We start from the raw sequence: 25,354 nt of genomic DNA on the forward strand, positions 1-25,354 counted from the left end.
GGCTTCTTCAAATGCATCAGCAAAACTATGAGAGGGTTAACCTGAGCTATATAATATATATATTATATATAATATAATATATATATTATATAATATATAATATATATATAATATAATATAATATAAAATACACTCTTGTAGCAACCACTCAGATTTAAGAAGAAATGTTACCTTCATGTCATGGTGACATGTCTTAAAAAAAATAATGAAAAAATAATGAAATTTACTAGGATGGGAATAATTTTTAAAAATGGAAAATAAAAAGTTTTGATGAGGGTATGGAGAAACGGGAACCCCTATGCCTTGCTGGTGGGAATGTGAAATGGTGGAGCCTCTGCAAAAACATTTTGGGTAGTTCCTCAAAGAGTTAAGCATGGAATTAACAAATCACTCAGCAGTTATACTCCTAGGTGGTTGGGTCAGAGATGGTGCTCAAATGGGACTGGCTTGGGTCCTGCCGAGTGATGACCTTGAGCGAGTTCCAAGGTCACCATGTGTGAAATAAGGGGAAATGTATATGCTGCCTGGATGGCTGTGAGAATTAAATAGGATAATTTTATAAAGCTGGGCTCCCCTCCTCATTGCCTCAGCTGGCAATTGCCTCAACACTTTATGATTGAACAAACCTGTCTGGTGCCGAGAACTGGTTTAGAAATTAGGGGAGAATCAGCCCTTCTAGCAGATTCCAGACTCTTCCACAACACCCAGAGGCCCTGGTGCACCCCCACCCCTGCTGAACTTGGTGGGAACACCCACCCACTACCTACCCTCCAGATTGGAGGTGCTCAGTTTGGTTTCAGGACTGCCTGCAACAGAACAGCCCATTAGGGATCCTGTGGTCTGTCTGGGGTGGGGTTGGTCAGAGCCCTCAGAAGGTTGAGAAGGTACAGGAAACCAGATCTTCTGATCCTAGAGGCCAGAAACTCAATGAATTAGAATTTGAATGGGGTGGCTCCTTTATCAAAGTTGCAAAGGGACTAAAGACACGGGGTTAAACTGCATCCAGGACTTGGACCTTCTCTGGTGATTCAGACAGTAAAGACTCTCTCTGCAATGTAGGAGACCCGGGTTCAATCCCTGGGTTGGGAAGATCCCCTGGAGAAGGGAATGGCTACCCACTCCAGTATTCTTGCCCGGAAAATCCCATGGACAGAGGAACCTGGTGGGCTACAATCCATAGGGTTGTAAACAGTTGGACACAATTGAGCCACACACACACACATGCGACTTGGAAAGAGGAGGACACAATGCTGAGTCTTCCAAAGCCCTGATTCCTACTGATGGTTTGAAGTAGTGTTTCAATTTCATTCTTGAAAAGGGTGGTGAAGTCCCATTTTAAATTCATTCTGCTTACATTTCTGATTGATTTCTCTTTGTCTAGAGGCTCTGGGATTTGCCAAGTCTCCGTGGATAAACTAGAGAGGATTTAAGAAGAGGCAATTAAAGGGCTGGAGCTGGGTGGTGGTGGGGGAATGGGGAGAGGGAGCAGGCATGAGAGATATGGAGCCCCCCGAAGCTTTCTGAGAGGATGGTGCCATTACCGGAAGTGCTAACAGAGCCGGCCACCAGGGGACTGGCTGGGGTGAAGCCCTGTTAGAGCCCTGGGAAAGCCAGGCAGGGGTGTGACAGCACAGGATTTGGAACCAGGAAACATGAATTTTGAATCTGAGTTCTGAAAGAGATTACCTCACTTGGTGACTTGGGTGAGGCCCCCAAATCCTCTCCATTCATAGGATGGAAATACTTGAATTCTACCTTTTGTACTTAATGACCTCAGTTAGAGTCAGCCTCACCCCTGTGGAGGGTCAGCAGTGACAAAGGCCTGACTGAGGAGGGGGGCTGGACCCTGTAACCTACTGGTCCCAGCTGATGGCTGGAGTTGAAATCTGGTCAGGCATGACCAGCCACCAGACTTGAGGCTGGTCTCAAATTGCCAGGCTGCACAACCAGATTCCCCTGGAGAACTTGAAAGGAAACCGGGGACCCAGCAATGTCCAGTTGTCTCTGGACACTGTATATCGGAGGGTGGGTGCCATGCCCGGCCATTTGCAAGATGAGGAAACGGGGGGAGGAGGGAGAACATAAAAAAGCAAGAGACCCTCCCCCATCCTGACCCAGTTCCCAGTCCCTGCTTCTCGAGGCCCCCGGAACACTATTTCCTTTCCCTTGTTCCCCGAGATGCCCACACTCTTCCTATTTTCAGAACCCCCATGAGCCCAGTCCACCTGGAAGAGTGGCTGAGAGGACTGAAATAATGCATGGGGGTGACTTGGAGGGCTCAGACCTGGGTCCCTAGGCCTACTTCGAGTTGCTGGGGGTCCTTCACTTTCTGCCCCCAACACCCCAACTTGCTGACACTTATCTGCATCTGATTCCATCTCCCTCAAGCCCTACGCTCAGACACAGAGCCCTGGCCTTGAACTTCTGCCTATTTCTGCCCCAGTCCTCTCCTCCAGGTTTCTACCACCTCACTGACTTCTCACCTGGCTGGTGCGACAGCTTCCTACACTCCACCCTCCACTCAGCTGCCCAGGAAATCCCGGACACCTTCACTTTTCAGGGCTGCCCAATCCTCTTAACTTTCAGATCACTCCATGTTCTGGATCCTGGAGCAGGCCTGTGCCCGCCCCTCTAGCCTCACCTTCTCCACTCCTGGGGTATTTTGGCTTCAGCAGCAGTCCATGCGGTCGCTAAGAATCGGACACGACTGAGCGACTTCACTTTTTCTTTTCACTTTCATGCATTGGAGAAGGAAATGGCAACCCACTCCAGTGTTCTTGCCTGGAGAATCCAGGGATGGGGGAGCCTGGTGGGCTGCCATCCATGGGGTCGCACAGAGTCGGACACGACTGAAGCGACTTGGCAGCAGCAGTAGTAGCAGCCCACAACTACTGGACCCTTAAAATAGCTCCCCGCTGTCTCCCGGGAAGGCTGTAGTCACTCTGCCTCTCCTGCCACCAAACTAGCTCTAACTCATCTTTTAAGACTCAGCTCAGTCATTTCCTCTTCTAGAAGGTTTAGGAGGCTTCTCCAGGTGGGATCAGGGCCCTCCACTGGGTTCCCAGAATGCCTTGTGCTTGGGTCTAACCAGAGCCCCTGCCTGGCTGGGCCATCATTATTCCGTGATCTGAGGCTTCCCAAGACAGTGACAGACAGCCTGGTACTTCCTCGAGCACCAGGAAAGTTTTGTGGTAAACATCTAGAAGCAGACCACCTGGGCTTAATGTCTGCTGGGCTCCCTTTAGCTGTGTGACTTTGGGCAAGTTTAACCTCTGTAAGCATCAATTTCTTTACCTACATGGTAGAAATAATACTACTCAGATCACAGGCTTATAGGAAAAATGAAAGGCTATGCATGTACAGCCCTTAGCATCCCATGCCTGGCTTGCGAGGACAGCTCCATGGATGCTATGGAGAATGTGAGCTGCTAATGGGACTGAGAAAACATTTCTAAGACTGCTGGGGCAGAAGGTCTCAACACATCAGGGCTAACTCTGCTGTTCCAAGAAAGAATTAGGAAGTCTTTTGGAAAACAGCAGCAGCAGCAACAAATCTTCCTTAAGTGTTCCTTCGAGGAAGTTGGGGGAGACTTGCTGCAAAACCAGGCGTTCAGCACAAACTGTGATTGAAATTTTAAAGTGAAAATGGAAGTTTAAAGGAAAACATGGATCTTCCTTGGGGGCCGGTGGGGAGGACACGGCCTGTTGATGGAGGGACCAATGATCAAAAAAAGGAAGGTAAAAGACGGGAAGTGCGCAGCTTCCTGGCAGCAGTGGTGGAGTTAGAGCCAAGACTGGGCTCCTAGGGAATAGATGCTGCCCCTCGGGGCGGTCGGCGCTTAGCCTGCCCAGGAACCCTGCTCTCCGGGGTTTATCTAGGCGGATCTATAAATTCTAGTCCTGGGAGAACCAAAGCGCCCAGGGAACCTGGACTGGGGTAGAAGACAGCAAGCAGACGTCTTTGCGATCGGCTACCCAGAAAGACTGCGAGAGAGTAGCAGCAAGTCCTGAAGAACTGGGGACGCACTCGGTTGTCCCCACCCCCCTCCCCATGTCCTACCTCGAGAAATGCCAAGGGCAAAAGTGCGCGGACCCAGGGGTCAACCGGGGCGGGGGGTGTGCTCTAGGTACCTCTCAGCCTCACGACTCAGACCTCAGTCTCCACCTCCTGGCAGTGGGTTCGCAGCCTGGTGGTTGGAAGAAGAGCTCCTGTAAGCCGCCCGAGCCCGCCCCTCCCGGGGGCCTCCCCCCAGGGTTTGGTCAAGTCTCGGAGCCGGGACGTGAAGCAGCTGGCGCGGGAGCGGGGCCCCGGGCGCGAGCGGACTCGATAGCTGACTGTCCGCCGGGGCCGGCCGCGGAGTTCCCCCGCGGGGGCGACGCGCCGGGCGGGGACCGGGTCCGGGGCCCGGGCGCGGCAGCCGCGCCAGGAGGTCCGGGCGTGAGCGTGACCTCACGGGGAGGGGCCAGCGCGGCGGCCCTGGGCTTGGAGCCGAGCGCCGAGAGCGCAGCGCCGCCCGAGCCGAGCCGCGAGGAGCGCACGCCGCGGCCCCGATGGAGCGGTTCAAAGGTGAGGACGCGGGGTCCCGGGGCGGCGCGCCCCCAACCCCTTCGCGCCCCTCACGGCGCCAGAAAGCAGGGCCGAGGGTAGGGGGGTGCGTCACCGAGTGCGCCTCGCGTTCCTCTGGGGCTCAGGTGAGCCAGGCCGGCTACCCCTGCCCAGCCCGGACCTGTGCCGAAGATCTTTTGATCCTCCCAGGCACGGAGGCCGGGGGGTCGGCGTGACGAGGCTTCTCACCTGTTGGAGGGCCGGGGGTGCACATGGGGACCCACCTTCTAAGCCCCGGCCACCTCGGAAAGATGCCAGGGACCGAGGAGTCCCCGAGTGAGGTCGGAAGAGTGCGGGGCTGCTTGGGGGGCGAAAGGGCAGGTAGTCGGGGATTCTGGAGCGGGCGCCAGTCAGAGCGGAGGGCTTCTTGCAGACCCCGAGTAAAAGCTTGCGAGGGGATGCGCTTGGGCGGTGGGGTGGGGTGGGGTGGGGTGGGCGCGCAGCTCGGCTCCCGGCTTGGTCCGGCCACCCCAATCGTGCGGGTGCTCCGGTAACTGCCTTATCCCCAGGCAGGGGCGGGGTGCAGGGATTCTGGGCCGAGTAGGGTGCCCGGCAGGTGGAGCGCGTCCCAGCCCAAAGGCTGAGCTCCGGCGCAGCTGAGCAAGTTTCGGAGTTGGCCTGGGCCCGGATATCTCGGCCAAACCCTCCTGGGCGGCTGGCCGGCCTGGGTTGTACTGGTTGTGCCCGGCTTGCACCCGAGCTCAGAGACCCCCGGGTGGAGTCTAGAAGCCTCCGATGGCACTTTGCACATCTTTTGGAAAAGGTTAAGGAGCTGCCCCTTAATCGTGACGCTGTGGGGGACCTCCCCCACCTCAACTCCTTTCCTTTGGGGAAACTTCTTGCATTTTCCTGGTCTGTCTCTATCAAACCTGCAAAAGGAAATACTATTTCTATATTTATTTTCTCCTGGGAAAGAGTAATAGAAAAACGCTCAGATTCCCAAGGAATCTCTCTCCCAGTGGTTTCTCATTTCTGAACTGACATAAATTTTAGGGCTCAGCTTTGGTTCACTAAGCTGGATCTTTTGATTTTTCTCACTTTTTTTCTCATCTGGATCAGCTGGTTACAGGTGAGGAAGGGTCTTTGCCAAGAGCACAGAAGACAGCTGAGGAGACAGGGTTAACTTAGCTGGCAATCTTCCTTTTTTTTTTTTTTTCCTGTGAACCCTCCCTGGAGCCTCTCTCACATTTCTAACCGGGTGGTTTTTTTTTTTTTTTTTTGTCTCAAATTCTGCTGAGATCACGTCAGTTTTGTGCCTGGATGGCTGAATGCGTCCTTCTGTAGTCTCTGAACACTTGAGGCCACAGACCCTCGCCTTCTAAAATGGCAGTTTGCTGCTCCAGCCCCACTGGGCCCCCTCTGCCCTCTGGGAGGGACCCTCACAGGGAATTAGATTCTTGAGCTGTCTCTCTGAGGAACCCTTCCAGCTCAAGAGTCTGCCCTTCCTGAACTGTGTCAGCTCCTGATAGAGGGTCCAGGTTGCAAGCTACTTTCTCAAATCGGTATGTTAATCCTTCTAAGTTTAGGGCAAGTGATAACATTTTGGGTCTTCTTTCCAAACACCCAGTGATTATCAGAAGGTTTTTGTCTTAATAGCTTTCGACTTGGCCCTTAACCTGAGTAAATCGTCTTAGTTATCTTTTTCTCTTGGGAGTTTAAAATCTTCCCACCCTCAAAGATCCTTGAATGGTTTATGCCAGCTGAAGGAAATTTTGGTTGCCAGTTCAGAGTGTGTATGTTTTGGGTAACCCATACATCTGCCTCCTCATTTTGCAGTAAATCAAGCACAGCCAGTGATAAAGGAATACACTTGAGAATTATCTGGATTGCAGGGGGCTCATTTAGTGTTTGATTCTGGAGAAAATTCTCCAAGGTTCCCTAGTGAACACTACTAATCTGTTTACTGCACCTTTCAGCTAAGGAATCGGAATTTCCCTGCCCTGCCACGCCAGAGATTGTAGAAATCCCCATTCACTGAAAAAGCTGAGTTGTGTGCTGAACAGTCACTGCATTGAAAGGTTGACCCGTGCAAAATTAAGTTTTGTTGTTGTTGTTCAGTTGTTAAGTCCTGTCCAACTCTTTGTGACCCCATGGACTGCAGCATGCCAGGCTTCCCTGTCCTTTACTGTCTCCCAGAGTTTGCTCAAATTCATGTCCATTGCATCAGTGATGCCATCCAACCATCTCATCCTCTGTCATCCCCTTCTGTTGCCTTCAATCTTTCCCAACATCAGGGTCTTTTCCAATGAGTTGGCTCCTCGCATCAGGTAGCCAAAGTGTTGGAGCTTCCGCTTCAGCATCAGTTCTTCCAATGAATATTCAGAGTTGCTTTCCTATAGGATTGATTGGATTGATCTCCTTGCAGTTCAAGGGACTCTCAGGAGTATTCTCCAGCACCACAATTTGAAAGCATCAGTTCTTTGGCACTCAATCTTCTTCATGGTCTGACTGTGTCATCGGTACATGACTACTGGAAAAGCCATAGCTTTGACAATGTGGACCTTTGTCAGCAAAATGATGTCTTTGCTTTTTAATACATTGTCTAGATTTGACATAGCTTTTCTTCCAAGGAGTAAGTGTCTTAATTTCATGGCGGCAGTCACCGTCTGCAGTGATTTTGGAGCCCTAGGAAATAAAATCTATCACTGCTTCCACTTTTCCCCTTCTATTTGCCATGAAGTGATGGGACAGGATACCATGATCTTAGTTTTTTGAATGTTGAGTTTTCAGCTGGCTTTTTCACTTTCTGCTCTCACCCTCATCAAGAGGCTCTTTAGTTCCTCTTTCTGCCATTACAGTGGTATCATCTGCATATCTGAGGTTGTTATTTCTCCTAGCAGTATTGATTCCAGCTTGTGATTTATTCAGCTCTGTATTTCGCATGATGTAATCTGCATGTAAGTTAAACAAACAGGGTCACAATATAAAGGCTTGTCGTACTTCTTTCCCAATTTTGAACCAGTCAGTTGTTCCATGTAAGGTTCTAATGGTTGCTTTTTGACCCACATACAGGTTTCTCAGGAGACAGGTAAGGTGGTCTGGTATTCCCACCTCTTTAAGAGTTTTCTACAGTTTGTTGTGATCCACACAGTCACAGGCTTTCATGTAGTCAGTGAAGCAAAAGTAAGTATTTTTCTGGAATTTCTTTGCATTCTCTGTGAGCCAACAAATGTTGGCAATTTGATCTCTGGTTCCTTTGCCTTTTCTAAACCCACTTTGTACATCTGGAAGTTCTCGTTTCATATACTGCTGAAGCCTGTCTTAAAGGATTTTGAGCATGACCTTACTAGCATGTGAAGAGTGCACTTGTACAGTAGTTTGAACATTTTTTTGGCACTGCCCTTCTTTGGGATTGGAATGAAAAATGACCTTTTCTAGTCCTGTGGCCACTGCTGAGTTTTTCCAAATTTGCTGACCTGTTGAGTGGGGCACTTTAACAACATCATTTTTTAGGATTTGAAATAGCTCAGCTGTAATTCCATTACCTCCACTAGCTTTGTTTGCAGTAATGCAACAAAAAGTCTCAAAAATGACAGAATGATCTTGGTTCATTTCCAAGGCAAACCATTTAGCATCACAGTAATCCAAGTCTGTGCTCCAATTACTGATACTGAAGAAGCTGAAGTTGACTGGTTCTATGAAGACCTACAAGACCTTCTAGAACTAACACTGGAAAAAGATGTCCTTTTCTCATCATAAGGGGTTGGAATGCCAATGTAAAAAGTCAAGAGATTCCTGGAGTAACAGGCAAATTTGGCCTTGGAGTACAAAATGAAACAGGGCAAAGGCTAACAGAATTTTGTCAAGAGAACACACTGGTCATAGCAAACATCCTTTTCCAACAACATAAGAGATGACTCTCCACATGGACATCACAAAATGGTCAGTACCAAAATCAGATTGATTATATTCTTTGCAGTAGAAGATGAAGAAGCTCTATACAGTCAGCAAAAACAAGACCTGGAGCTGACTGTGGCTCAGCTTATCAGCTCCTTATTGCAGAATTTAGGCTTCAATTGAAGAAAGTAGAGAAAACCACTAGTCCATTCAGGTATGACTTAAATCCCTTATTATTATACAGTGGAGGTAATGAATTGAGTTAAGGGATTAGATCTGATAGAGTGCCTGAAGAACTATGGACAGGGGTTTATAACATTGTACAGGAGGCAGTGACCAAAACCATCCCAAAGAAAAAGAAATGCAAGAAGGCAAAGTGATCGTCCAAGGAGACATTACAAATAGCTGAGGAAAGAAGAGAAGCAAGAGGCAGGGGAGATAGGGAAAGATATAACCAACTGAATGCAGAGTTCCAGAGAATAGCAAGGAGAGATAAGGTCTTCTTAAATGAACAGTGCAAGGAAGTAGAGGAAAACAATAGAATAGGAAAGACTAGAGATCTCTTCAAGAAAATTAGAGATACCAAGGGAACATTTCATGCAAAGATGGGCTCAATAAAGGACAGAAATGGTATGGACTTAACAGAATCAGAAGAGATCAAGAAGAGGTGGCAAGAATACGCGGAAGAACTACACATAAAAATCTTCCTGACCGGGCTAACCACGATGGTTTGCTAGAGCCAGACATCCTGGAGTGTGAAGTCAAATGGGCCTTAGGAAGCATTACTGCAAACAAAATCAAATTAAGTATGTTGGTCCCAGTCTTCCATTAACCAGTGCAGCCTCTAGTATCTGAGTCTCCTCTTGCCTGTCAGAGATTGAGGGCCTTTTTCTTTTAAAGGTAAGATTGAATGATTATGAAATGACTAGGCACATCGTGATTTTAACAGCAAAATTAAATCGAAGTGCAAGATGTACTTGGAGTCTCAGAACATTTGTAATAATTGTAAAGAATTGTTTGTGATACTTTTAAGAATAGGTAAACTGCCTCATCACCATCTCCAGAATCTCAAAGTGTTTTCTCTCATTTGTAAATCTCACAAATCAGTCAGTACAGGAGAAACTGTTTTCCATATTCCCCAGTCTGCATGTTACATATTGTGCATCTCCAAAGTAGCCTATCATTTTTAGGCTCTGGGCTGATTTTCCATTGTGTCTTAAGATGTAAAGAGATGTCTGGAGGTAGAGAGTCTTTGGAATATCACCCAGTGTGTAATGTAGAAATACTTCCAGGCTTTCTCCTCATCCTTTCTAAGCCATTCCGCTAGACAGCCATGGTTCTAAGTAAAACCAAGGTGGTAGAGGAAAGAGTATGTGGGGGTGTCTTCCCCAGAGAGGTAGAGCGTTTATAAGAGTTGTCCTAGAAAGTGATGGCAGAATTGCTGTATTTTGCATGTGAATTTCTTTGCTATTGTCTAAGCTGTGCTAAATCCTATGGGGTGCTTTGAGATGGTTCCCGTCCTTGGGTGTTTACGTATTTATGAATCTCATAAGAGCATCCTTGTGTCCCTGTGGATGAGCCCATTGGCTGAACTCACACCATGTGGTCAAGGATTCTGGTTCCTACTGCTCTTCCAGCTGGTGAGTGTGTCCAGGGCCAAATGTGACTGACCTACTATCTGTGGATTGCACTTGGAAGTCCATGCCAAAGCTTCCTGAAATTGCGTCACACTTGCAGCCATACATGCACAGTTGAGATAGTCACTTTAATTTGGATCACAATAATTGGTCAAAAGTGTATCATCCCTTTCCTGTGTGCTTTGGTTTCTGAGTCAGATCACCTGATTGCCAGGAGAGGGCACTTAATTCTTGGGCACTGGAAGATAGAGATGAGCTGTGAAGAGTCAAGCCAGTAAAAATACTTGAAAGCTTATGTGGGAATCATGCGATCGGTGGCCAGGGAAGGTCTGAAAAAGGAAAACTAATTAAAAGGGATGAACAGATTGATAGTATTTGTTTCACCTTCACAAGCGTCATCTGAATTTGTTGTTCCTCCTTGTCGAGGAGCTCAGGTTTTTCCAATTAAATTTCTACTTAAGGCAGAGGGTCTTAACTTTAGACACATGTGGGAGATATTCAGGGAGCTTTAAAAAATATGACCCCCATCCAAGACATTCTGGGAGAAGGAAGTGGCAACCCACTCCAGTATTCTTGCCTGAAAAATTCCATGGACAGAAGAACCTGGTGGGCTACAGTCCGTGGGATTGCAGAGTCAGACTCAAATGAATGTGAGCGTGCGTGCGTGTGCACACACATGACATTCTGATTTAATTGGTTTAAGGGTTCAGCTTAGGTGGTGTGTTTTTTAAAGCTCTGGGTGATTCTAAGGTGTAGCCAATGATGTGAGCCTTTGGAAAAAAGTATGTAACACTTTCCTCACCTGGAAAATTAAGAGCAAGTGTGGAGTGAAACAGATACCTCTTCCATACTTACATGATGTGGTTTAACCAAATTTTGTGATGGTGCAGAAATCTAACTTAATTACTCGAGGCTTTTAAAGGCTTTTTTTAAAAGGCTGTGGGAAAGCTACTGAAGAACAGTCTCCGATGTGATGCTTCCGATTCCTAAGCTCGGGGTTTGCTCATGATCGTACTTGACCTGAACCCTCCTGACTTTGAAGCTCTTTGTGTGGGAGCCCTCGATGCTTTGGCAATGAAGTGGTCTGAAACAAATCCTGAGAGGTCACCTTTGGTGCTGAAAGGCCAGGAGGAGTAGGGGGAATTCTGCTCTGGGCCCCTGCCCTTTTCAGAAGGGGTGAGCGCTCTCGGAACTGGGCTGGTTCCAAGTCCCATTAAAGGGCAGGAGGGGCCAAGGAGCTTCAAAGCTGAGGAAGCTGTGCCAGTTTTCTTCCAAATCCCTTTAATGATGGGAAGCGTTTCTCTAAAGACTTCTGTCATCCAGAGATGGGAGGCTTTTCCCAAGCTTAGGGAAGATGGAACTTCTTCCCAGAGCCTAGGCAGAAACGGGAGGGAGAGCAGTCAGGGTGCAAGGAAGAGGCAGCTCTTTGGGAACCGGGAGCCCCATGGGTTCTGCTTGGTCGGGTGAGTCACTCCCCAGGCCTCAGTATCCCCTTCTAGGAAACAGTCTCCAGCATCTGTCCATCCGGTTTTCCGAGCACTCTTCAGCGCTACTTGCTCTGTGGTCACTGAGGAATCTCTGGAGGGTGAATGTGTCCTGGGGAGGGGAGGGAAGTGAGAGAGGGAATGTGAGCAGCCCAGTAAACGTCAGTTTAGGATTGTGATTCTTATAAATAAAACCAATTTCCTGTTGAGAGTGGAGCACGGCAGCCTTGGTGGGAAAGAGGATGCCATCAGCTGTGCAAGGAATTTGTGGCTCAAGGACTTTTGTGTGAACAAGCCTCCGAAGCCCGGAGCCTCTCTAAGACGAGGGATTATTCGCTCCCATTTGAGAGACAGGTCCACTGAGATGAAAGAGATTAACTCGGAAAGTCAGAACCCAGATAAGAGATCCCCGAGAGATGAGTTTCTGATGGGTAGAGTCCTGTTCTAATAACAGCAAGGGCTTATTGAGAAAGAAGTGCTCAGAACAGTTTCAGGCACTTGCCTTATCAGTGTCCTTTTAGCCAGGAAACGATTAAGCCGCTCAGTGAAACTCTTCTCAGTCTTCCGGCCCACGTGCTGCCCCTTCCAGGAAGCCTTCCCTGAGTTGCTGTGTGTTCCCTCACTATTTTAGGTACAGCACATCCCAAGTGCTCAGAAACTGTTTGTTGAATTAAAGTCACATTGTCTTATCATTATATGTCTCTATGTCTGTCTGCCCTGAAACCCGTTCAAAACACGGATGTTTCTCTCCTCCAAGGATGGCTCCCTCTCAGCCCTAGAGCACCTCCAGGTGACATAGTAAGTGTCTGGGACATGATGGGGGAATGAGCGAAGGAATGAATTCCAGGCAATAGGAGCCCTGGGCACCAAGGAAAATGAGGCATGATCTCAAACCCAGATTCCAGACGTGGAGACTGCAGGCCCACGGTGGCCTCCCTTGGCTTTCTCGACTTGAGCCTCTTTCTGTCTGTTCCAGCACAGGGCTGTTGCTGTCTGCTGCTGCAGAGAAGGATGCTGCAGGTTTCTGCTTGTGAGTATGAGCCTGCCTGTGCCCCCTGCAGCAGCTCACCCGGCCTCCAGGGCTCCCGAGGGCACAGACCTGGCTCTGCCCATGCTCTGGACCGATTTCTGAGGGATGTTTGGAGCTGGGCACGGGCCTGGGCACTCTGGGGCTCAGGGTTCTAATCTGTCTTTGGCCACTAACTCTGTGCGACCTTGGGCAAGTCATTTAATCCCTCTTGGCCTTGCTTCCTCATCTGTACGAATGAGCAGAAAGACTACCAACTGCGGCTTAGTGGAATAACTTGTCAGAGCTGCTGTGCTGTGCTTGTAAGGGGCAACTGTATATTAATTCAGGGGAGCAGATACCCGGAAACCTCTGACATGGTTTTGGCCCCTCCAGTTCCTGGCTTCTTCGGGGGCTGGGTGGTCCTCACAGTTAATTTGGTACCAGCTGTGCCCCTCATGCTTCTGGAAGCTCTGAGCTGGGGTTGCTTAGTCTGTTCCCAGGCCGCCTAGCTTCTCAGAGCAGCTATGTAATTCCCTCGAGGTCAGCTGGAAGGGCAAGGAATTCCTCTGCTGTCTCACTAAGTGTATATAGGAGAGGCCCCTGCATTCTAACAAGAACCTCAAGCTCTTTACTAATTTTCTGTCGCTTGACTCTCACCTTCTCCCTGAAAGTGAAAGTCACTCAGTGGTGTCCGACTCTTTGAGACCCCATGGACTGTAGCCCGCCAGGCTCCTCTGTCCATGGAGTTCTCCAGGCAAGGATACTGGAGTAGGTTGCCATGCCCTCCTCCAGGGGATCATCCTGACCCAGGATCGAACCTGCGTCTCCCAAATTGCAGGCAGATTCTTTACTGTCTGAGCCACCAGGGAAGCCCTATGGTCTCAAACTAATGAAAAACTCCACTGAAAGGGAGGAGTAAGGAGAATGCATAGAAAAAGTCAAGAACATGAATTGCATTACCCTGGACACACTGTACTGGTTATAAACCAGATGAGCTCAACATATTCTCATGTCCCGTCTCTCTGTGGACCTTAAATATCTGCCAGGGAGGGCAAGGGGGAAGTTGTGCTGACAGCAACAGAAGCCCTGCCCTGTTTTTTTCCTAAACAGATCCCTGAGTTCTCCTCTCACTTCCCTGAGCCCCTCCCAGGGACTTCAAAGACAGCAACAGGCCTATTGAGTGTGGTCAGGTCGGTCCCAGCATATTGCAGATTGACTGCCTGCTCCTGATTCAGTGGGGGAAGGATGGCTGGCTGTCAGCTCTAAGAGAGCAGCCTTCTGCTCCCAGGAGGAATCTGAGCGGGGCCATGTGCATTCCTGCCCCTAGAGTGGCTTTCCCAAGGAGAGTGACCAACTCTCCCAGTTTACCCAGGACTTGCCTGGTTTTGCCACTGAAAGTGCCACATCCCAGGAAATCCCTCAGTCTCGGACAGACTGGAGTTGGTGGGTTAGGTCACCTTTTTCCCAAGCCTCAGCTTTATTAAAAGGCTAAGTCAAATGTGATTGCCGCTGCTGCTGCTGCTAAGTCGCTTCAGTCGTGTCCGACTCTGTGCGACCCCATAGACGGCAGCCCACCAGGCTCCCCCGTCCCTGGGATTCTCCAGGCAAGAACACTGGAGTGGGCTTCCATTTACTTCTCCAATGCATGAAAGTGAAAAGTGAAAGTGAAGTTGCTCAGTCGTGTCCGGCTCTTAGCGACCCCATGGACTGCATCCTACCAGGCTCCTCTGTCCATGGGATTTTCCAGGCAAGAGTACTGGAGTGGGGTGCCATTGCCTTCTCCAAAATCAAACGTGATTACTCCACAGCAAAGATGAATGGAGCCAGCTATTTCGTCTCTTTGACAAGAAAGCAAAAGCCCAGAGCTTAAAAACAGCACTTTGAACTTAGTTTGTAGCTGCATGATACCACCAGTGTCCTAAGAGAGAGAAGCCAGACTTGAAAAGCCTACACGCTGTGATTCCATTTGCGTGACTTTCTGGAAAAGGCCAAACTGTCTGAAAGGAAAACGGGTCAGTAGTTGCTAGGGCGGGGACAAAGGCTTCACCACAGAGGGGCTTGAAGGAAATTTCTAAAATGATAGAAATCTTCATTTCTTGAATCTGTGTCGCAGAGTTGGTTATATAGTTTAGAACTGTGCAATCTACAGGGCAGTTTTGTTTTCGCCCTTTGTGTAAATTATACCTCCAGAAAGCTGACTTTAAAACAAACCCTAGCCATTTATGACACTGTGGTGTAAGATGGAGAATCCATTGAGCGTGTGGTTGGCCATCATGGGTCGTAAATAGAATCTGAGGTCTTGGTGTGGTCATGCCTGCAGCCGTCTGGAGGTGCAGCAGAAGGTGAACAATTCAGGTACAAAACAAAGGACTACTTGATGGTAACTTACATGCAAGAGATTTGTCTGTGAGGCACAACCAGGGTGATGGTGGAAGCTCTTCTATTGAGAGAAAAGGAAAAGCTGATCTCCTAAAACCCAGGCAGCAGATGTGCCCAGGAAGGTCATGGAATATTGAAGCCTTCGCCCCGGGTTCCCACCCTGGGAACTCTTCTGCTGCACACACATGGCTCTAATGTATTAACTTTGGCAGCTTTTCTGCTGCAAGTTTGTTTTTTTCCACCAATGAAGTTATTGAATTGGAATTGAGTACCCAAGTCTGCACCATAGTTATTTCCCGGCCAACGTTTTGTTTTTGGCAGTCCTGCGTGTCTCTGCTAGATAGGATTGATTCTGAGCAGGGAGAATGCATGAGTTAGCAAAATAATGCACCTAGCCTCATGCCAGGTAAGGGGTTAGAAAGCTAACCCCTGTGGGAAACAAGGCGTCTTGTTTCCGACAAGACTTAGCAACTGAACAACAGCAACAACTCTTGTTTCCAAGCAGGAAAAAAACCTTGTGATGCACAACCAGCACTGGCGCTTGCTCACCAGCCCAGGAGGGGGATATGGGATCCCACACAAATAAGGAAGTATTCATCTGGTGGTCCTAATGGAATCCGAAGAGCTTAGTGGTTCCCTATTTCTTAAAAACTCAAACCCCAAGTTGAATTGGCTTGTTAGGCAGGGGAACGGTGTCTGGCTCTATGACCTCGGTAGCTGACTCTGTGTCTTCTCCTTTTTGTTAAGTACAGCGGGTTGGAAGGCTGTAGAACCTTCATCCGTGAGGACCGCATGGGCCCAGATGACTTTTAACCGTGAATTACGCTGTAGAATTTCACACACGCGACTCTTCTTAATCAAAAGTGTGTCCAGGATGCTAATTACCCACAGAGGCTGTTCCACCTGTTCTTGGGGTATTTAGGAAGAATTCCTGAATAATAAACAGAATAATAATCGAATAATTGCAGTCTAGTCCTAATGGTCTCAACTATGTTGGAGGACTAACGAGGGTGGGAAAGAGGCAGGAAATACTTGTTGTGCATATCTGCAGAGAATCTTCCCTGATACGTTGTCAGGCCTGGCTTGTGGCGAGCTTTGGGGCTGCCCAAGGGCCCACTTCTAGGTTGAGTGCAAACATGAGTATTAGTCTGAGTTCTGCAGAGAAACTGGGAATGCATAGGTGAGGAAATTCCAGATACTTCCTTACCTCAACTGCAAAGTGTTACCACCGTCTCCCTGGGCTACCTTGGCATGCTGGCATTTTTTGGGGTTCTGTCTTAGCCTTTCTCTTAGACCAACAAATGGGAGTCCTGCCACTTCCTTCCATCCTCCATGCCCCCCTTTCCTCTCTCCCAGTTTTTACACAACAGGATTTATTCATGTTAACTGTATTCAAGTCCCCAGATGGGGGAGAAAAAAGATTGTGTTGAATGAGCTTATTGTTTGTAGACTTCACTGACTTCTTTTATTTAATACCCAAAGTCCTTGAACATATTGAGCTGATTTACTAAAATTCAAATAGGGGCCTTTAGGAAGGAACTCGGAGGGTGCTGGGTGTCCCTCATAGCAGAGCTGGGACCTATTGGGTGGAGGGTTTGCCAGGGACATCCTGTCTTCATCTTCGTGCTCTTGGGTCTCCTTGAGGGTAGGTATTCCCATGTATAATCCCGGATTTCTTAGGAGCCTGGGATGATCACCACCCTACTGCCCTTTGCCTTGTTGGACTTTTTGTGGCATCCCCTTCTAGCACTTTTTTTTTTGACACAGTGAAGATGGATACCACCACTAGGTACTTCCATCAGCAGAGCCACACAACCGCCCCCGCCTGCCCACCCCCGCTCCCCGCAAGCAGGGCTTCTGCTTGACAGTTTCCTGCACCCGTGTAATGAAATAAAGGGTGGTGATGTGGCAGAGCTTGGGCAGAAGCAGTAAGTATCAGACAGCCTGTGGCTTAAATGCCTGATGCAGTGCAGCCAGTCCATGACAGTCAGGGCAGAGTTGGATGGTGTGTCTTTCGGCGTGTTTTGGAGATGGGGTCTCTGTGAGGAATTTTGCTAGAGCTGTGGCTGAGGGTCATGGTGTGTCTGACAGTCCAGTGCGGTTGCCTAGGTTCAGTGATAGTGGGGTGTCTGGAGCCCTAGAGGGTTTCCTGAGAGTCCCGCGGGTACCAGAGCTGGGCTGAGACTCTTGTCTCACTGGAGACAGTGAAAGTCTTTCCCTGGTCCCATCAGTAACATCCCAGGTGCCCTGAAAGTTAGGCTGTGGCCAAGCAGGTCGGTTTGAGGACAGCACCATCAGAGGCAAGTGTGAGTGCGTTTTGGGTCCTGCAGGACCCCTCTTGGGTGCACACAGCCTCACAGCTGCTCCTGTGCCTTCAACCTTCTCTTCCCTGCTCCCTCTGTTTTCTCCCAACCACCCCCACTCTCTTCTTTGATTCTTTTATTCTCTTCCTTTTGACTTTTTCATTTTTTTTTCCTCTCTGAGTTCTGTTCAGGTCTCCTTTAGAAAAGGGACCTTCCCCATGAGCCTAAGGTCAGAAAGCCCCAGAAAGAGAGCTTTGCCTTGGCCCCAGGTCTCTGCTGTCATTTCTAGCAGCCAAGGCTTGAATCCCAGGCTTCACTGGGGGTGGAGGGGGGAGCTGATGACCTCAGAGGCAGGATGGGAAGTGGGGCACGCTCCCAGCCCATCAAGGAGCATCTCATTCCTTCTAGGAAGAGGAGGCCTGAGTGAAATCTGTTCCGTGCAGTCCCTAACTGCTTCATCAGGCCCTAGAGAGTGTCACTGCACACTGCCTGCTGTAGAGAAGGCCCCCTTTCCCAACCCTTGTGGTCCAGCCACTTGCTAACCCATCCCACCTGACCTAGTGCAGGTTAATGTGACTGGTCATGGTGACTAGGATTCCTGGGAGAGTTCTCACCCTCTCTCTGTGGGTCCTTAAACAGCCCCATGACCTGCTAACCTTCAAGGGGTGGAAGAAACAGTCTCAGCCCTGAGTGGGGCTCCTCCCACTGCCATCCCAGGCTCCCTGAAAATGAACATCAGAGGACGGCCTGGCATCCGCACAGGGGGAGCATGGGAACATCACCACAGTTTGGATAAACGTTCCAAACATGAAGGCTCAGCATTGAACTAAAATAATTTTTTCCCATTGACCTCCTGGCTTCCCTGTGGGCAAGCATCCATCTCCCGCCCATCTGATGCTGGTTTGGTGTATGTAATTGTAAACAGTTCGGGCTGGGAGCGAATCTCCGAGAGGAGTTATGGGATCCAGGTGTTGCTCCCGGCTGGCCACGCACTGGTTCCCTCGAGAGTGGGGAAGGTCGTCTTGTTCTCCGAGACAGAATTGAGTCTGTTGCTTTTGAGATCAAATCCTCTGAAGCAAGACTCCCTCTCATGCCTTCACCCCCCAGGTCTCCACTCAGGCTGGGGGAGGGGCTCTTTCATAAGTGAGTGGGGTTTCTACTCACCTGACCCTGAGGTGAGGGCCCCAAGTCTGCAGGGAGGCCCTGATGTGTTGTTGTGGATGAGAGGAGCAGAGAGAGAGGCCCGCATTCTGTGTGTGAGAACCGGGGCCCCACTAACCAGGGCAAGTTTCAGGTCAGTCTCAGCCTCGTTTCTTAAGTGCAGCTGGACTCCTGACGCAGGCTTGGCAACTGGCAGGCGGGACTCTTGTTCTAAGCAGGAGGCCTCTAAAGTGTGTGTAGGCGGCTTTGGGCACTTGCTTACTTCCCTGGCCCTAGAAGTACAATTGGAAGTAAGAGCAGGGCTTGTGTTAGAGAACACCTTAGGTCTGTTGGAGAACGTAGAGGGGCACTGATGCTGGGGGTCTGGCTTCTCCCATCTTTGCACCCTTGCAGCTCTTAACATACCTATCAGCTGGGGGAAGAAGCTAATAAGCTTATTCATTTCACTGGCATCAGGCATGATTTGGTCGTGTGTGTGTGGTGTGTGTGTGTCTTGGGGAAGAGATGTCAGGTGATGATCAGCCCCATTTTCTCAAAATTTCCTAAAGCTATTTACCTAATGCCTTTAAAGTGGAGAAGGAAATGGCAACCCACTCCAGTACTCTTGCTTGGAAAATCCCATGGACGGAGGAGCCGGTAGGCTACAGTCCCTGGGATCACAAAGAGTCAGACACAGCTGAGCGACTTCACTTTCACTTTTCACTTTCATGCATTAGAGAAGGAAATGGCAACCCACTCCAGTGTTCTTGCCTGGAGAATCCTGGGGATGGAGGAGCCTGGTGGGCTGCCGTCTGTGGGGTCGCACAGAGTCGGACATGACTGAAGTGACTTAGCAGCAGCAGCAGCAATGTCTTTAAAGAATAAGATTGATGTCCTACAACAAGATTTATTTTTCTGCCCCCCGGGGGGCTGAGGCAGGTTGAAAGAAATTGAGAGTGCAAAGAGGTTGTGTTCTGCTGGGTAGAGTAACGTCCAGGTGCCATGCTTATCCGACGGCTCACTCAGCCTTGACACCTTGACCCCTCCCCCGCCCCAGGCCTTAACCCCTCCCTGAATCTTGCACAGCTTTCCTCTGTGTCTTCATCCATGCTTGTGGGTTTATTCTCTGGCTGGAAATAATACGACCAGTCAAACAGCTTGGAGCAAACTATTGTCTACAAATGGCTTCCCCCCCACCCCCCCTTAAACATCACCATTACTGGGTGTAAAAATGGTTTAGCTTCAGGGGGAAACAGCTGGCTGGCAGAGATCCTGGTGGGGTCCTGGGTGAGATTCTGTTGTGTCACTAATGACTTTCTTGGGTACATTTCCGGCACAAGCGCAGTTGGCAGTTGGGGAATTCTGTGGCTGAGAACTTTTGTCAAGGCAAGAGCTGCAGCTGGAGCAGCTTTTGGCTGAGGCCAGGAAGGGAAGTCTTCATTGCATTAGGGATAATCTAGACCTGTCCAATGGGTGTCTCATTGGAGAGGTAGACCTTGGTAGCTTAACTTGAATGCTAATGAACCTTTTCCTTCTAGAATATTATGTCTCTGGGTTTCTCTTAGACTTCAACACCTTGGTCTGTAGCTAAGGTGAGCCCAGATTTCTTAGGGTCCCTGACCCACGCCCTCTTTCTTGAAGGCAGGCAGTGTCTAAAGCAACTCTATGAGTAGAGTGGGAAGATGTGTGCTGCTGGAAAAAGTCTGAGCTCCTTCTGCAATAGGCTTGCCTATTTGTGCAGTTCCTATGGCTATTTCTCACCTTGTTCTATGTCTCAGCCATTCTGGATTCCTTGTGCTTTCCCAATTGGACCTTGGCAAATGCTGTTCCTTTAACCCGGAATGTTCTCCCCTCAAGACTGCCAGCCAGGCTTATCTGCAAGGGTCATTCAGCCTTGACCTTGACCCCAACGCCCTGAAGCCTTTAACCCCTTACTGCACCTTACTTGACCCGCCATGGTCATCAGGTCCATATTACAGTTGATGGAAAGTCTGTGTGCCCGGGAGACTGAAAGATCAAAGGTCAAAAGCCATTATTCCTCTTTGTGTCCACAGCACCTAACTGCATGGGTGATGTATTGTCAGTGCTCATGTATGGTATTGTGTGATTGAGAAATGGTTGTCGTCCTCAAGTTTTCTAAGTTTGATTGCATCAAAATGAAGGCCTTCTGGTCATTAGTGGGCATCCTGATAAAGGTAGTAGGCAGATGAAATAAAAGAGAAAGATATTTACAATCTAAAAGCTTCAGGGGGTTAACAATTAGAATATACAAGGAACTGATGCACATCAGCCAGAAAAAGGCAGAAATCTCAGCAGAAAAGAAGGTGAATAAAGGGTGTGAATGGCAGTTTACAGGTGATGGAGCCTCCAAAATGTTAATGAACACCTGAAGGAATGCTCACTCGGCCTCCTTTACTTATCAGAGTGAAACCAGCCAGAACAGCCACCCAGGAGGCTGGCGGAAGTGAAGAACTGAGGAGGCCGAGTGTTCTCAGAACACTCAGAACTTTCTGCATGGGCCCACTCTAGGCAGGGTTGAAAATGACCTTTGCAGCGTTATATGCAGTGGTGAAGAGCAGGAAGTGGTCTTGGTGTCTGGGTGAATGATGATAGCAGATGTACGTTCTAGAAAATTAAGTAGCAATAGAAGCAATGAATTAGATGTCCATCCAGAAAAAGAGGGCTCTTTAAGGCAAAGTGCCGGCAGGGAGGTAAGAAGCAGAATAGCACACTTGACAATTGCAGCCTTTCAGGCCATTAAGAATTAATAGAGCAGTAGTCATGGAGCAGGAACACATACAAAAAAGTACATGATATGGGGTTGGCCCAAAAGTTTGTTCACATTTTTCTGTCAGATGGGCTGGAAAAACCCAAATGAACTTTTTAGGCCAACCCAACAGACCATCATCTCTGTTGAGTGGTGGGTAATGGAATACGGGGATGAAAGGACATTGGTAAGAGGTTGCTTGTCATCTGCTGTTGATGCCAGAATTGGCACAGTGATGGCAACAGCCAGGAGTGCAAGCATGTGCTATGGAGAGGTGGAGGGGGTGGGTACTTGTCTCACCACCATGCGGAAGAGTTAGTGGGAGGCCACTTCTTTCTTACTAATTGTTGGGCTGTCCGAGACTCTTTGCTTGTGAGGTTGTGATAACAGATAACCTTTACAATACACACCAGAGATCCGTAGCAGTGATTAGCAGCCTATATGGTCATGAGGGAAGGGGATGCTTATAACCCTGCCTCAGAGAAGCCTGGGATTGGTAGAGCTGGCTTTTAATAGTTGTTATTTTTCATTTCCACCTCCAGCCACTCTGAGCACCTGGAGTCATCTTTGGATTCAGATTGCTCATAAGTACATACAAGTCACGGCCTAGAGCTGATGTCCACAGGTTTATCAGATTGACTCTTGAAGGCATTAGAATTGGATATTTCTAGTACATGGTTTGTTGGACACAAAGTTGCTAGACTCGGTACAGCCATTCATTTTTGCTTCTGTCCACCAAGGAGATGGGAATATTCACTCAAAATCAGTGCATTCAAATGAGAGCAATTGCTTCTTCCACAACAGGTCTGGGGTTTCCTTGATCTGGACAAAGTTGGCCCTGAAATTTTTTGTTCCATCTCTGTATCTACTTGAAATAGACCTATTTGTCCTTTAAGTCTTTTTGAGAGCCAAAGATGTGTGTGGTAAAGAGCCATGTGGACCAGGGAGGTGGTAGTTTAGTTGCTAAGTTGTGTCCAACTCTTGTGGCCCCGTGGACTGTAGCCCACCAGGCTCCTCTGTCCATGGAATTCCCCAGGCAAGAATACTGGAGGGGGTTGCCATTTTCTTCTCCATGGGATCTTCCAAACCCAGGGATTGAACCCCGGTCTCCTGTATTGCAGGCAGATTCTTTACTGACTGAGCTTGGACCAGGGAGACCACTGCCCAATTCTGCTCTGCCCAGAGTGTGCTCTGCAAGGCTGCCTGGGCCCAGGAGGCAGAACCTGGAGCTTCCCAGGGTCTTGTGAGTGTGGGCAGAAGAACTGACTCTCTTGGCTGTGGCTCAGTTGGGGAATAGGGGGCAGCGAATTCAACTGTGTGTAAAAGCCAAGAACCAAGGCTTCAGGTTTTCAGAGAAGGGACAAATCCCTGATTTGGGCTCTGCTCGTTTGATTGCTTTCCCATCATTCTTTCTCTTGCACTGATGTCTTTTTTCTAACTGTTCTTCATCTGACCTTCCATTTATTGACCAAGTTTAGTTGTCACCGGCTATAACCACCCCAGTCTCTAGATCTGCATTGCTTGTTCCTGGGTTCACTGGAATGTGTGTGCCTCAGTGATGGAACAGTGCAGATCATCATTTCTGTTCTTTCAAGTTCAAGCATCAGCCCCAGGGTTTGAGCTTCCTTGGTGGCTCAGTGGTAAAGAATCCGCCTGCCAGTACAGGAGACTCAGGAGACATGGGTTTGATCCCTACATCAGGAAGATCCTCTGGAGAAGGAAACAGGAACTCACTCCAGTATTCTTGCCTGGAAAATTTCATGGAGAGAAGAGCCTAGTGGGCTACAGTCTGTGGGGTTGCAAAGAGTTGCACATGACTGAACACAGACACACAGTGGGCGAATTTCCAGGTGTTCACACTGTAGGCATTTTTTGAGCTTCATCATGTGTCAGGTGTCATCAGGATGTTGAGATAAAGCTGGACACAGTATTAACGAGGCTCCTGTCATAATGGAGCTTACATTCTAGAGGAAGAAAGCAGACCAGGAGCAAGCAAGCACAGTTCTAAAAAAGGGTACTTTTAGGATGTCCCTGGTGGTTCAGTGGTTAAGACTCCGTGCTTCCACTGCAGGGGGAATGGGTTTGATCCCTGGTTGAGGAACTAAGACCCCACATGCTGCATAGAAGAGCCACCCCCCCCCCCAAAAAAAAAGGATACTTTCAAATAGCAGTAAGTAACATGAAAAACAGGATGTTGTGAAAGTAATTGGCAGGGGAGGGAGTGGTCCCAATATCAGTCAGGGTGATCACAGAGAATCTCTCTGAGATGACATTTGGGTTGAGACCTAAATGAGGGGGAAGCTGCTATGTGGAGAAGATGGTTAGGAGTTCCAGTCAGAGAGGAGAGCAGGTACAAAGGTCCTGAGATCATCAAGACCTCATATGATATGGATTTAGGGGATGGGGCCTGGAAGCAGACCATCAGCAAAGGGATAGTGGAGAGGGATGAGGTTGAAGAGCCGGCAGCTTGGGTTGTATTCTGAGAACGCTTCACAAGCAGTCCAAATTTAGCTTCCCAGTCACCCACTGCCTCTTACAAATGGGTAGGTTACCACCAGTCTTCTATTCCACAGCAAAAATCCAAGCACATCCTAAAAGAATATTCTTCGTACTTCTCTGAAGAGATTGAGGTGCTACAGACCTATTCCAGTTTTCCACACTTCACTGAAGTGGGTTCTGAGGCGGGGACTGGGCACAGAGAAAGCCCGCAGGTACACAGCTCGTTGGTAGCAGGTATAGGCCAGGTGCCTGAGGTTCACGACTGGTGATCTCGCATCCTCCCCACCAGGCAAAGCCACGGAAGGCAAGCAGCTGTTTGATCTCCATTTGACCCAACATCTCTGTATTGCTTCTCCCTCTAAGAGGCCTTGACTGCTTTATTTCTGCCCTGTGCCAGTTGCAGCGAATATAATCATGGTCGAAAGTGGCACGTTTATGCTGGCCTGGTTTGTATCCAGCTCGCATGCTTGCAGTGTCGAACGGTTACTTGCCCTCTCTGAGCCCTCATTTCTTTATCTGAAAACGACTGATTACCCTCTTCCTTTGAGGTTTGTAAGAACTGAGTGAAATCTTGTACTTCTCCGTAGGTACAGCACATGGTCAGAGCCCCACAATGCTAATTATAGGTGGTAGGTGGTGGTGGAACAAGACACTGGGTTGCATTTGCCATGGGTCTTCCATGTTTATTTCTGATGCCTGAAGCCTCTGCTTTCAGTAATGCAACCATTAGTATTGGGGAGGGGCAAGCTGATCCTTGCAGATGAGCCATTTCCTATTTCTGAACCCACTGATATGAGAACACTGTGCCTTGTTACTCCCCTGTCACCCCAGCCTCAATTTTTTTGTTGTTCAGTCACTAAGTCATGTCCGACTCTGCAACCCCATCTATAGTAATCACCACTCTACTCCCTTCCCAGGCTTGTTGGGAAGTCGAATGAAAAGCGTGCATGAGTGTGTCCTGAAATCTAAAGAACACTGAACATATATGAAAGGTGATTTTTTTCAGTGCTAGACTGGGAATTGCATGACAGGCAAAGGGAAATCCTTGGCACTTCCTTAGGCATTGCTAGTTGTGCCTGACTAGTTCTCAACCCTGGCCAAACGGTGTGTTTTCTTGGTCATGGTGGGAACGTGTTTGAGATTGGCTGCTGGGAGGGATGGTGAGGTGTGGAATCATGGTCAGCAGTTACGTCTCAGTAAGAGCTGGTGACATTCATGTCAGTCCTGTAGGCAGTAGACCCTTCTGTGCTGAGAGCCAACTATGAGATGAGGAGGGTGACAAGCCCTCTGCAGTCATGGGGAACCGGTGCCCACATAGCTTGAATACCAGTTGCAACCCCACGAGAACATTTGCTCAGAGACACTCATCCCAGGTTGCTGCTTGCTGGCCTGGCAACGGGGTTCTGCTGGGCGCAGGGAGCCTCGGGCCTCCTGGCAGCTGCTCCCTGGGTAGGGCTGGGCTGCCAGGGACTCACACACCTGACCTCTCTTGACTTCCAGCACTGCTTCCTTCGGGGAGGAAGCCACCTTCTTGATTTTTAAGTGGAGCATCAAGGGTGTTTATAATGATTATGAAAACTTTCCTGGTGGCTCAGACAGTACAGAATCTGCCTGTAATGTGAGAAAACCCAGGTTCGATCCCTGGGTCGGGAAGATCCCCTGGAGAAGGGAATGGCAACCCACTCCCATTATTC

General features: G+C 48.9%; 1 protein-coding gene across 6 annotated transcripts in view; it reads left to right on the plus strand.

Moving 5' to 3' along the window:
- The window catches only part of AFAP1L2 (actin filament associated protein 1 like 2), a 144,363-nt gene that overhangs the window by 21,584 nt on the left and 97,425 nt on the right, over nucleotides 1–25,354 (plus strand). For 2 of the 6 annotated variants that reach the window (XM_027529250.1, XM_027529248.1), the window contains exon 1: nucleotides 4,478–4,566. The exons of 1 other annotated variant lie outside the window; for it this stretch is intronic. In XM_027529250.1, the coding sequence (XP_027385051.1) occupies nucleotides 4,551–4,566 (16 nt within the window). In that variant the 5' untranslated portion in view covers nucleotides 4,478–4,550. Of the gene's footprint in view, nucleotides 1–4,477; nucleotides 4,567–12,539; nucleotides 12,594–25,354 lie in introns of those variants that run through there. 3 more of the 6 variants (XM_027529247.1, XM_027529249.1, XM_027529251.1) reach the window with 3 other exon arrangements.

This window comes from Bos indicus x Bos taurus, chromosome 26, assembly GCF_003369695.1.
Source record: "Bos indicus x Bos taurus breed Angus x Brahman F1 hybrid chromosome 26, Bos_hybrid_MaternalHap_v2.0, whole genome shotgun sequence".
In the NCBI taxonomy this organism is placed as follows: domain Eukaryota; kingdom Metazoa; phylum Chordata; class Mammalia; order Artiodactyla; family Bovidae; genus Bos; species Bos indicus x Bos taurus.